General features: G+C 39.5%; 1 protein-coding gene across 3 annotated transcripts in view; it reads left to right on the top strand.

Moving 5' to 3' along the window:
• The window catches only part of UBA2 (ubiquitin like modifier activating enzyme 2), a 40,501-nt gene that overhangs the window by 12,685 nt on the left and 14,331 nt on the right, over positions 1-13,485 (top strand). For all 3 annotated transcript variants that reach the window (XM_032323355.1, XM_032323357.1, XM_032323356.1), the window contains exons 7-12: positions 3,995-4,062; positions 4,516-4,637; positions 9,753-9,852; positions 10,161-10,327; positions 12,297-12,390; positions 12,478-12,590. In XM_032323355.1, the coding sequence (XP_032179246.1) occupies positions 3,995-4,062; positions 4,516-4,637; positions 9,753-9,852; positions 10,161-10,327; positions 12,297-12,390; positions 12,478-12,590 (664 nt within the window). The remainder of the gene's footprint in view (positions 1-3,994; positions 4,063-4,515; positions 4,638-9,752; positions 9,853-10,160; positions 10,328-12,296; positions 12,391-12,477; positions 12,591-13,485) is intronic.

Genomic DNA, 13,485 nt, shown 5'->3' with positions numbered 1-13,485 from the left:
CTTTCTCCAAGGAGCCCTGATACCTTTTACTGAAGGATGGCATTAGAAACCAAGATCTGAATGCTTGGCATGCAAGGTGTCATATCTTTTGGGCCCTCTTAGCCAACAGAGCAAAAATATATCTATACTAATCTGTATATATACACAAATTTGTAAACATATCTGTATATTAAGCTAAACATGAATTCATACTGGTTATGCTTATTCATACTGGTTATTCATGCTGGTCCAGCTCTAATCCATTATAATCATTCTAGCTTTCTCCCCTTGCTTTTCTGTACAGTCCCACACTCAGTCAGAAACTTCCACTATTTGCCATCCATATACAATACAAGCATTACTTTTAAATATTTTTGAAAGTTTTTTTTGTTTATTTGAGAGAGCATGCACACAAGTGGGGAGAGGGGCAGAGGGAGAAGACGACCTCTGCTGAGCCTGACACAGGGCTCTATCTCAGGACCCTAGGATCACGACCCAAGCTGAAGGCGGCAGATGCCCAACCGCCTGAGCCACCCAGGTGCACCAATATAAGCATTATTTATTTATTTATTTTAAATTATATTTTTTGAACAGAGGTGCTGTTCATTTGTTTGTTTGTTTGTTTGTTTGACAGAGAGAGAAATCACAAGTAGGCAGAGACGCAGGCGCAGAGAGAGGGTGAAGCAGGCTTCCTGTTGAGCAGAGAGCCCGATGTGGGGCTCGATCCCAGGACGTGAGATCATGACTTGAGGCGAAGGCAGAGGCCTAACCCACTGAGCCACCCAGGCGCCCCTATAAGCATTATTTTTAATGATAAAAGTTACACATCATCCCCTTTGAAATCAGAGCTGGCATGAGGATGCCCATTATTGCTGCTGCTTGTAATGACGTTCCTAGCCCACACAATAAGACAAAATGGAAATACAGGAGAAGAGATGAGAAAAAAGAAACATCACTCTTTATGTACAGTATAGTTACTTGTATAAAAAGCTCCAAAGAACCTATAGACAGATTATTAGAAATGATGACAGTTTAACAGCATGGCTATACATTTCTATATGCAGCCTCAGGCAGTTAGGAAGTATAAAAATAGATAACTCACTATAAAATTATATAATTAACCATTAAAGATAACTAAATATAAAGCATCTAAAAACATGAAGTACCTGATATTCTCAGGTACTTATAAATCTTGATTTATAAGACCCAATATGGAAAATTATAGTAACTATTGGAACATAAAAAGGAGGATAAAGTAAGAGTAAAGAATGTATTTGTGGATTGGAAGTGTTAATATTGTGTATGTGTCATTTGTCTTCAAGTTGATCTGTAGATTCAAATGCAGTTCCAATTAAAATCTCATCAGTGGGGGCGCTTGGTTGGCTCAGTGGGTTAAAGCCTCTGCCTTCAGCTCAGATCATGATCTTAGGGTCTTAGGATCAAGCCCCGCATTAGCCTCTCTGCTCAGCAGAGAGCCTGCTTCCCGCTACCTGCCCCCCGCAACCCCCCACCTGCCTCTCTGCCCACTTGTGATCTCTGTCCAAAAAAAAAAAAAAAAAAAATCAGTGTTTGTACTGGAACTTGTTCAGCTGATAATAAAATTTATATATATTCCTGGAAAGGAGTAGGTTGAAGTGACTTGTTCTGATAGATGTCAAGGTTTGAAATAAGCTAAAAGGAACTTACAGCGTGTTGCTGGTATAGAGATAGGAAAACAGACCATTAGGACAATGCAGAGCTCATGACCAAGGTTGGGTAAGAGATCCCAAATGAAAGAAGGAATTAAATATAGGTAGAACAATTCATAATCAATGTGGAAAAAGCATTCTCTACTTTAAATAATATATAGGGAGCCTGGGTGGCTCAGTGGTTTAAGCCTCTGCCTTCGGCTCTGGTCATGATCTCAGGGTCCTGGGATCAAGTCCCGCATCAGGCTCTCTGCTTGACAGAGAGCCTGCTTCCTCCTCTCTCCCTCTCTGCCTGCCTCTCCCTACTTGTGATCTCTGTCAAATGAATAAATAAAATCTTAAAAAAATATATATTTATATATAAAAATTAAGTCCAGATGGATTAAGTATTTAGATGTCAACAGAAAAAATCTTTCTAATAAAGGGGAGAATCTTCAGGGAACAATGTCTCAAGACACAAAGTGCTAACCGTAAAAGAAAGGGTTGATGCATTCAAATTAATTAAATACTTCTTGTCAAAAGACATTATGAGAAAATATTTGCAGCATAAAGTCAACTAAAAAATTATGATCTTAGGGGTGCCTGGGTGATTCATACGTTAAGCCTCAGCCTTCGGTTCAGGTCATGATCCCAGGGTCCTGGGATCAAGCCCCCTTATCAGGCTCCCTCCTCTGCGGGAAGCCTGCTTCTCCCTCTCCCACTCCCCCTGCTTCTGTTCCCTCTCTTGCTGTGACCCTCTGCCAAATAAATACATAAAATCTTTAAAAAATAAAATAAATTATGATATTAGAATATATTCATCAAGAAATAGACAGCCTGACAAAATAATATGAACAGGCATTTTTTCACTTAGAGGGAAACCCTCATGGTAATAAGCAAATGAAGAAATGTTTAACTTCATGACTAACATGAAAAGTTAATAATAAAATCACAAGATACTATTTTATACTCAGTAATTTGGCCAAACGTTAAGTCTAGAGAGGAAGTGAATGGATAGGAGCTCTTTACATGCCTTTGTGAGGGTGAAAATTGGTACAGTGACTGGGAAACAAGTGGGCATTTTCTTGTAGGGTATATTAGGAGTTTTGAGAAGCTTTGAGATAGCTTTTCCTTTTTTTTTTTTTTTTTTTTTTTTTTTTAACTGTAAAGGATTCCTTTGAAAAGTACTTACAAGTACTTGTAAGTCAAGTACTTGAGGAAAGGTGGAACATTATATTCCTATAAGTGTTATTAAATAGTTTTTAGGATGATTAGATTAACAAAAGAATTCCTGCTTAATACATTGTTTCTGAAGGCCTTTTCATAGTGAAGAGATACATTACCATGGAATGAACATCTTAACTCACTTATTCTTAAACCTAGGTGAGCATCCAGCACATAGCAGATGTGTAATAATGTTTTTTTAATAGCTAGCTGCAGGTGTACTTCACAAGTATCATCTGGCATTGGAATGTTGTCCAAGTAAAATGAAAAGGCTGCTCACCTATGTCTTTTTTTTTTCTTTTCAAGATTTTATTTATTTAATTTATTTAAAGTTTTTTTTTTTTTTTAAGATTTTATTTTTATTTGTCGGAGAGAGAGCGAGCATAGGCAGACAGAGTGGTAGGCAGAGACAGAGGGAGAAGCAGGCTCCCTGCCGAGCAAGGAGCCCGATGTGGGACTCGATCCCAGGGCGCTGGGATCATGACCTGAGCCGACGGCAGCTGCTCAACCAACTGAGCCACCCAGGTGCCCCTATTTAAAGTTTTTAAAATTTATTTATTTGACAGAGATCACAAGTAGGCAGAGAGGCAGGCAGAGAGAGAGGAAGGGGAAGCAGGCTCCCTGCTGAGCAGATCGAGCCTGATGCGGGGCTCGATCCCAGAACTTTGGGATCATGACCTGAGCCGAAGGCAGAGGCTTTAATCCACTGAGCCATCCAGGCGCCCCCAGATTTTATTTATTTGACAGAGATCACAAGTAGGCAGAGATGCAGGCGGGGGGTTGGGGGGGAGCAGGCTCCCTACCAAGCAGAGAGCCCGATGTGGGGCTCAATCCCAGGACCCAGAGATCACGACCGGAGCCAGAGGCAGAGGCTTTAACCCACTGAGCCACCCAGACACCCCTCACCTATGTCTTGATCAAAGATTTTAACATAGAAATTTGCAGAGCCTAGATGATAGGAATGAATATAGGTGTACAGAAATTTAGCCTGCCAATTGCTTATTCCTCATTCCTCCTAAGGATTTGGAATATTCTAAATTAGTTGTTCTGAGGGGAAGTAGGAAAAGTAAGTATTTGTTCAGAATATTTTGTTGAACATAAATTATTTATTACTTTTATTATAGCCAGTTGTTTGGGGAAGAAGATGCTGATCAAGAAGTGTCCCCTGACAGAGCTGACCCTGAAGCTTCCTGTGAGTAGACTGGGATATGTTCTCTTATTTAATGAGAACTGCCTTTGTTTTGTTAACTTAATATTAGTAGCAAAAGAGGAGAAAAAAATAATTGCTGTTTTGTGTTAGACAGTATGTGTTTAAGATGGGTTATTTCATCTTTAAAACAATGTTTTTAAAAAGTGAGTGGTTCCATTTAATGGTGAGGACAAGGTGCAGAAGTTTCACAGATGTAAATAGTGCAGAGAGTTGTTTCCAGATCTGATTATAGGTCCATATTTTGAACTGTTCTATACTTGGCCTTCAGAAACTGAGGTAGAAAAAGATGATGAGCATATTATTCTTTATTTTTGAACTCTGAATGTGTCTTGTGCAGGTGACTTCCACGAATGACTTTTTTTTCCCCCCGAAGGTAGATGAGAGCTTAGTTCTACATTTATTATAGCTGAGAATGAAACAGTGTTTGTTTTGTAGGGGAACCAATGGAAGCTGAAGCCAGAGCCAGAGCATCTAATGAAGATGGTGACATTAAACGTATTTCCACTAAGGAATGGGCTAAATCAACTGGATATGATCCAGTTAAACTTTTTACCAAGGTTGTATTTACTTTTTTATAATTATGGATAGATTGATTATTCTGTTTGTTTTAAAATAGTACATGAAACACATGCTTTTTATGCCTAATGCTGTCTTAAGTTGATTGATGTCATCAGGGTAAGCAGGTTTTGGAATTTTAAAGATTTGAAAGAGCGAGTGAGCAGGAGAGAGAGCATGAGCCGGGGGATGGGGAGAAGCAGACTTCCCTCTTAAGCAGGGAGCCCATGTGGGGCTTGATCCCAGGGCCCTGGGATCATGGCCTCAGCCGAAGGCAGTGGCTTATTAACCAGCTGAGCTGTGCACGCACCCCTAGGTTTTAGAATTCTAATACTCAGGCTAAATCAATATAGCATCTTTATAGGAATTAAAATAGAGGGGCCCACTTAATACACTCTTGGTTGGCTTTCCTTCCCTCACTTACACTGAACTTCTTGGTTTTCCTTTGGTTCCTGCTGTTTCTCGTCTTACATCCCTTTCCTGCTCAGATTTCTTGGGAGTTTGACATGTACTGAATTACTCTTGAATTCCTAATCCTCTCATTCTTGGTTGACTCCATGTTCATTAATATGTATTCTGTATGTATGTCTTACTTGCCTGCTGAATATTTCTAGAGAAATCTACAAGATTTTTTTAAAAAATTTATTTATTTATTTGACAGACAGAGAACACAGTAGGCAGAGAGAGAGGAGGAAGCAGGCTCTCCATGGAGCACAGAGACTGATGCAGGGCTCGATCCCAGGACCCTGGGATCATGACCTGAGCTGAGGGCAGAGGCTTTAACCCACTGAGCCACCCAGGCGCCCCACGAACTTTTTTTTCATTTGGGAAAGTTTTTAATCTCCTATTCCGAATAATAGCTTTGCTGGATAAAGTATTCTTGGCCACAGGTTTCTCCCATTCAGCTCCTGGAATATATTATGTAATTGCCTTCTGGCTTGAAAATTTTCTCCTGAAAAATCTCCTGCTGGCGTTAAGGGGTTTCCTTTGTAAGCTACTATCTTCATTTTTTCTTGCTGCTTTTAAATTTTTTTCTTTATCACCATATTTTACCAATTTAAATTTTGTACCTTTGTTTTCAAACAGTATTTTCTCTCTGCTCTCTTGATTTTTTTCGTGGCTCCTGTCTGCTTTCCAACATGCATAGGTCCCAGTGTCCTAACCAAATGGCCTACTACTCCCTCCAGTTCATGTTTCCTCTCCTTTCCTTAGTGAAAAGAAATGTCACACGTTGACTCTTAAAACCTGTTGCATTTATTTCCTTGTTACAGTCTTTTAGAAAACAGATTTTGGTTATGCTTAAAATGTACTTAGTTATGTTATGGATAGTGAAAGTATTTTCCAAACTTGTGTCCATATTCCTCTTCCCATTCTAGTCTGAGCAACATTTGAATGCCAGCATTATCTGAACCACATCTCCAGTCTGTTCAGTAGGTAACTAAGCATCTGTTATGTGCTGTCACCACTCTGACAGGAGATACAGTAGTGAATAAGATAGAAAATAGGGTCCCAGCTCTTTGTAGGTGACTTGTAGTTTAGAGGAAAAGTCAAACATGGAACATGTAATATCAAATTCAGAGTGTTACGGCATTAAGATCCGATGTATTGGAACCCTTTTTAATACTAAGTAGACTTAACATTGTTATTAGACATTGTTTTCATATCTAGTATGAGGGTTCAAAAGAGGCGTTCCCAGAGGAAGTGACATTTCAACTGAAGACTTTAAAGAATTGGGGTGGGGATAAGAATGCTACATATACAAAGAAGGTCTCAGATCGGAAAACTGAAATAATTCCCATCTAAGGGGAGAGTGGGAAGAGGACTAGAAACACAACCTGAGGCCACACCAGGCAAGACTTTTTCGGTCATGACAAGGATGCTATGGCAAGGCAGTGGGAAGCCATTAAAAGGTGGTCTATAGGGTCAAATACAGAGGGTATGCTGTGCACCATTCTAGGACCCTGATATTCCTGTTGTAATCAATATGGGATGGTACCTTCTGAAGTTGTACAGTGCTAGAATAATCTGAAGTACAACCTATCTGCATTCCCAGTGGAGGATGGAGAAAAAGTAGGTTTGTTTAAGGTACTGGTAGCTCAGTTGATTAAGTGTCCAACTCTCTTTTTTTTTTTTTTTTTTTTTTTTTTTGTTAAGAAAAAAAATTATTTATTTATGAGAGAACGCACAAGCAAGGGAAGCAGCAGTCAGAGGGAGAGGCAGGCTCCCCATTGAGTAGGAGCCCTATGTGGACTTGATCGCAGGATGCTGGGATCATGACCTAAGCTTGAGGCAGATGCTTAACCAACTGAGCTACCCAGGCATTCCCCCCACTTCTTTTTTTTTTTTTTTTTTTTTTTTTTTTTTAAGATTATTTATTTATTTATTTGACAGAACAGGCAGGGGTAGCTATAGGCAGAGGGAGGGAGGGAGAGAGAGAGAGAAGCAGGCTCCTGCTGAGCAAGGAGCACGATGCAGGGCTCGATCCCAGGACCCTGGGATCACGACCTGGGCCAAAGGCAGCTGCTTAACCACCTAAGCCACGCGGGAGCCCCAAGTGTCCCAACTCTTGATTTTGGCTCAGGTCATGATCTCAGGGTTGTGAGATTGAGCCCCACGTTTGGCTCCATGCTCAGTGGGGAGTCTGTTTAAGATCTGATCTCCCCTGCCCCTCCATGCTCAGGTGTGCTCGCTCGCTCGCGCTCTCTCTCGCTCTCTCTCTGAAATAAGCAAATAAAATCTTTTTTAAGAAGAAAGACTGGGCGCCTGGGTGGCTCAGTGGATTAAGCCTCTGCCTTCAGCTCAGGGCATGATCTCAGGGTCCTGGGATCGAGCCCCACATCGGGCTCTCTGCTTGGCAGGGAGCCTGCTTCCTTCTCTCTCTCTCTCTGCCTGCCTCTCTGCCTGTTAGTGATCTCTCTCTGTCAAATAAATAAATAAAATCTCTTAAAAAAAGAGAAAGAAAGACTTAGGAACAGGAATGATACCTGGTTTCCTGCTGGGCAGGAAATTAACAAGGTGCCATTCTCTGAGGTAGGTAAGAGGAAGCAGGTGTGTTGTGTAGGGATTAGAGGATGGAATAAGGCAATAGAATCAATTTGAGGTTCCTATAGAATATTAGAGTAAGGACAGGTAATCCTAAAGGCAAGCAGAGAAGTTTGGATGGATTTGTAGGCCTAAGAGAAAAGAGCATGAAGATTGTTTAGTACAGAATTCTGAGGGATTCCCAGTATTTAATAATTGGATAAAGGGCATGGAGCTTTTGCATCGAAAACCATGCTAATTCTCCATTGCCTGGGAGGTTTTTTAGCCAAGCGCTTAAGGTCCTCTGTAAAATGTGTCTAACCACATTTGTTGCCCAAATCATACTGAAGTCATTTCTTTACCTATGTACCCATTTCAGACGTTACCATTTCCTTGAACTCTTTCCTTATTCCTCAGAACAAAATTCCTGTTAGTACTCAAAGTTATGTGATATTCACACTAAACTTATATTCTATTTGTATATTTGGCTGGTTTTCCAAATTTTTTTTTTAATTTTTTTTTAAAGATTTTTATTTATTTATTTGACAGACAGATCACAAGTAGGCAGAGAGGCAGGCAGAGAGAGAGGAGGAGGAAGCAGGCTCCCCACTGAGCAGAGAGCCCGCCTGATGTGGGGCTCGATCCCAGGACCCTGGGATCATGACCCGAGCCGAAGGCAGAGGCTTCAACCTACTGAGCCACTCAGGCGCCCCTGGTTTTCCAAATATTTAAGGAAGCTTCATAAATACTGATTGAATTGAATATATTTTGATAGGAATAGTTCAAATTTTGGGGACACCTGGGTGGCTCAGTCAATTAAGCAGCTGACTCTTGATTACAGCTCAGGTCATGATCTCTGGATTGTGGTATTGAGTCCTGCATTGGGCACTGGGCTCATTGGGATATCTGCTTGAGATTTTCTCTCTCCTTCTGCCCCTCCCCCGCTCATGCTCACTCTCACTCTCTTTTTAAAATAAATAAAATCTTTTAAAAAAAGAAATGGTCCTGAGTTTTTTTATTAAGCCAAATTTATGTTCATAGCTGATATATAAAATAAGCTATTTTGACTAAATAAACTGACAAAAAATACAGCTGAGGAAGAAGTAAATATACTAAAATCATCTGAAATTCTATAATAGGATAGTGCACATGATTTTCTCAACTACATATAGTAATGCTTATAACATGTTTTTATCTAGAGCAGGCTCCACTCCAGGACAGAGCTTGACTTAGGGCTCCATCTCATGACCCTGAGATCATGACCTGAACTGAAATCAAGAGTTGGACATTTGACTGACTGAGCTGCCCAGGCACCCCATAACACTTTTGAAAAAGAAATTGTTTTGGTTTTGGGCTTTTTGAGGGGGCAGACCACATTTCAAAGATGTTACAGGTGGTTAAATCCTGGTTTTGAGAGCAGTACTTTTAACGTGTGTATGCTTGTTGTGCCTGGATGGCTCAGTTGGTTAAGCATCTGCCTTCATGATCCCAGAGTCCTGGAATCATGTCCCATGTTGGGCTCCCAGCTCAGTGGGAAGCCTGCTTCTCCCTCTGCCCCTCCTCCCTGCTCGTGCTCTCTCTCTCATGCTCTCTCAGATAAATAAATAAAATAAAATTTTATGCTTTATTGCTGCACCTGTGAACTTGACAATATTGCTAACTGGTATCTCTAGGCTCTGATTTTACTCAGTTCTTGTGGAACTGGTATATGTTTATTTACCTTCTTGATTGGCATGATTTTGGTTCAGATTGATCTTTGGAACTTTAGGTATGCTTTGGGGTGGTGACTTAGGAGGGCAGGGACCATGAGCACTATTCAGGGTTCCTTTACTCCGTTTTTCTCAGCATTTCTGCTTTCACTGTTTCAGATACAGATTTTCTGTGTAAAATTTCTTTTATTAGGTTTATGTTTTGTGGGTTATTCTTTTGGAGATTGTTAGTCTACTGGTACAGGACATTAAATCAGAAGATTTTATGGTGTAATATTTGTAGTAAATCAGCAGTGAAATTTTATGTTTTATCAGCATAGGGACTGTAGGATTTGTGGGATTTTATCTTTTATTTATTTATTTTTTTTTTGTTTTTACTTTTTTAAGCTTTTTAAAGATGATATCCGGTATCTGTTGACAATGGACAAATTGTGGCGGAAAAGGAAACCGCCAGTTCCGTTGGACTGGGCTGAAGTACAAAGTCAAGGTAAAACATTTTACAGGGTGCCTGGCTGGATTTGTTAGAAGAGCATATGGCTATTGACCTCAGGGTCGTGAGTTCAAGGCCCACTTTCATTGTAGAGATTACTGACATTGTATCTTTGAATTCTCCAATGATTTTATGACCTTCGTCACTATTAGCAGTTTTCTTGCACAAATATTTGTAGTTTTTCTGATAATTATTTTAATGGAATTTGTTTAATTTTTATTTTCTTATTAGTCAAGCATTGAGTTTTTAAGTAAAATAGAGAAATGATGTTTAATAGTGAAATTTCTAATATTTTTTTCCCTTAGGAGAAGAAACCAATGCATCAGATCAACAAAATGAACCGCAGTTAGGTCTGAAAGACCAGCAGGTTCTAGATGTAAAGAGCTATGCATGTCTTTTTTCCAAGAGCATTGAGACTTTGAGAGTTAATTTAGCAGAAAAAGGGGATGGAGCTGAGCTCATATGGGACAAGGTTTGTTTTGAAATTTTGTGGCAATTCTATATCACATGCATATTTTTGTCCTTGAACTATAACCAGAAACTAGTAATTTTTTGGATATCATTTATTTTACCAGAATTTGAGGACATAAGGTTGATTTTGCTTGGATGTTCTCACTTCTAATTACTATATTGAACTATGAGTTTTCTGTATGTGAATTCAGGTAATATCATAGAACTTAATTTTAGATTCTGGGTATGGATTTGTGGTTTATAATTATGTTTGAAGAATATAATTGGACTGGAGAAATACTGTGAATTTATTGGAGAAAATGTTTCACTGGCTTAAAAACTTTCTTGTGTAATACAGATTTGTTAATAGAAATCATAAAATCCTTTTGGAGACAACAGCTCATGGGCCTGATTTAACCTTGAAAGTAATAAAATTGGGGCGCCTGGGTGGCTCAGTGGTTTAAGCCGCTGCCTTCGGCTCAGGTCATGATCTCAGGGTCCTGGGATCGGGTCCCGCATCGGGCTCTCTGCTCGGCAGAGCCTGCTTCCCTCTCTCTCTCTCTCTGCCTGCTTCTCCATCTACTTGTGATTTCTCTCTGTCAAATAAATAAATAAAATCTTTAAAAAAAAAAAAGAGAAAGTAATAAAATTGCCCTTTTATTGAAATAGTGAAAGGTCTGAGACCTCTAAATACAAAAATGTAATTATTCTTACAAGTTAAAATAATATTTAATAGTATTTTGTGGTTAGATGTCATATTTTGGAATTTAGTGAATTAATATTTTTAATTGTAATCAGTATTTTCTATGTCTACAAGTGATTTAGCTGTGATAAAGTTTCTATGTTTCTATGATGGTAGAGATTTGCCGTGAGATGTAAGGGGAGGAGTTTGGTCAGCTTTACTAAGCTAAGATGATAATTTTGTGCAAATTTTGAAACTGTGATTGAATTAGATATCTTAAATAGAGTAAGTTTATATTTTGGTGTGGGGATTCTTGTAAACATCCTTTTGGGTTTATGTTGTATAAAGATTACTTAATAAATACATGTTTTCATTGTTATAATAGTTATTTGGTACGTTTTCATTCATACGCAGGGGCTAGATAATAAAACTGAAACTGGGGGTTGTTACCCTCTGATTAAAATCTACATCTAATGGATATGGTGAACCAGTTGCCTAGGGAAGTACCTGATGTACACTGTTAGGCACTGTTAAATATTCATACTTAATCCTTGTCACAACATTGTAAAATATTTATCTGGTTTTCCCTACTTAATAGTTAAGGAATTACGGATTTAAGGAATTTCATTTGTCTCAGGCTAGCCACCCAGCCAGTAAGTATATAGAGAACTCACATTCTGTCAGTGCTTTTTCTTCTGTACTTTGGTGCTTTTGAATTACAGGCTAGAATAGTATATTCTTAGTGAAGCAGGAAACCTTGCTGAAATCTAAAGCAACCAAGATAAAATCTCAGGAAGAATAGAAATGGTCAGGGAAGACTTCTGTTGTATTGCCACATGTGAGAAGAACTGCAAGTACAGAAGCATGGTGTATCTGAAGGGAATTTGGAGAAGGAAGACCAAAAGGTGTAGTCCAGATGTTTGAGTCTTTAATGAAGCCCTTTTCTCTAAAAAGCCTTTATCTCTTTGCTATTACCAAGCAACCTCCATTACAGACAGATGGGCCCAGGAGAGGGTTGCCAGCGTCCGTGAATGGAATTGGTGTTCCGGTCTATACACTTAGTGTCCACTGCATTTGTTTAAGCAGGAGTGAGTTCCTAGAGGCCTGGTGGGTCTTGGCATTCTTGTCAGGCTATAGTCCTGGATCCAGGAAGTTGATAATGAGACCTTGGCTTCTTCCTCAAGGCCATTTCTTGTTCTGATTACTGCCTGCTGTGTTATAAAACATGTGAAAGTACTGTTCTAAAGGTGATACTAACTAAATTATTAAGTTTGTGGGAAGACTTTTAAATTGCTTAAATTGTTGGCAGGATGACCCATCTGCAATGGACTTTGTCACCTCTGCTGCGAACCTCAGGATGCATATTTTCAGTATGAATATGAAGAGCAGATTTGATATAAAATGTGAGTCATTATATACTTTAGTTGTACTACATAAAGTTCTGAGTTTCTCTTTTTTAACAGTTAAACATATTCATCTTTGTTTTTCAGCAATGGCAGGTAACATTATTCCTGCTATCGCCACCACTAATGCAGTGATTGCTGGGTTAATAGTACTGGAAGGATTGAAGATTTTATCAGGAAAAATAGACCAATGTAGAACAGTGAGTATTCTATTTGCATTTTTTATGCAACATTTTTTTTTTAACTGTTACTATTAAGTAAGTTCTGTGTTCAGTGTGGGCCTTGAATTCTTGACCATGAGGTCAAGAGTCACATGTTCTGCCAACTGAGCCAGCCAGGGGCCCCTGTCCAGCCTCTTTTTAATAGTAGTCTAGGGTACCTGGGTGGCTTAGTAGGTTGAGCATCTGTCTTCAGGTCAGGTCATGATCCCAGGGTCCTGGGATCGAGTCCCACATCGACTCCCTGCTAAGCAGGGAGCCTGCTTCTCCCTCTGCCCCTGCACCCCAGCTGCACACCCCCCACACCCCCCACCCCACCCCGCTTATACTCTGTCTCATTCTCTCTCAAACGAATAAATAAAATACTAAAAAAATACAGTAGTCTATACTTCCGGTGGAAAAAAGAAAAAAGTAACTAATAAAAAGCACATTAAGCAGATCATTTAAGGGGAACCTGAGTGGCTCCGTTGGTTAAGCCTCTGCCTTCACCTCAGGTCATGATCCTAGAATCCTGGGATCGAGCCCCATGGGACGGGCTCCTTGCTCAGTGAGGAGCCTGCTTCTCCCTCTTCCTCTGCCATTACTTCCTGCTTAAGTACTTAAGTGCTCTCTCTCTCTCTCTGTATCAAATAAAATCTTTAAAAAACAAATATCATTTAAAAAGTTAAAAATAAAATTGATTAGAGCAGTGGGAAAACCATTGTTCCAGTTACCTTGTGAGTTTATGTGTTTAAGTAAGCTTCCTGGAAATTACAGCAAAAAGGAAAACATTTGTTTCTCTCATTTTTGTCTGAGCTAGTCAAGCTAGTTTTGTCAAGCTAGTTTGCTTCTAACATTTGCAGTTTTACTGAATTCTTGCCAGCTTAGTGATTCAAAA

This window comes from Mustela erminea, chromosome 19, assembly GCF_009829155.1.
Source record: "Mustela erminea isolate mMusErm1 chromosome 19, mMusErm1.Pri, whole genome shotgun sequence".
NCBI lineage: Eukaryota > Metazoa > Chordata > Mammalia > Carnivora > Mustelidae > Mustela > Mustela erminea.
Note: the sequence above shows the minus strand (reverse complement) of the source record. Positions and strands in the feature narration are given on the sequence as shown.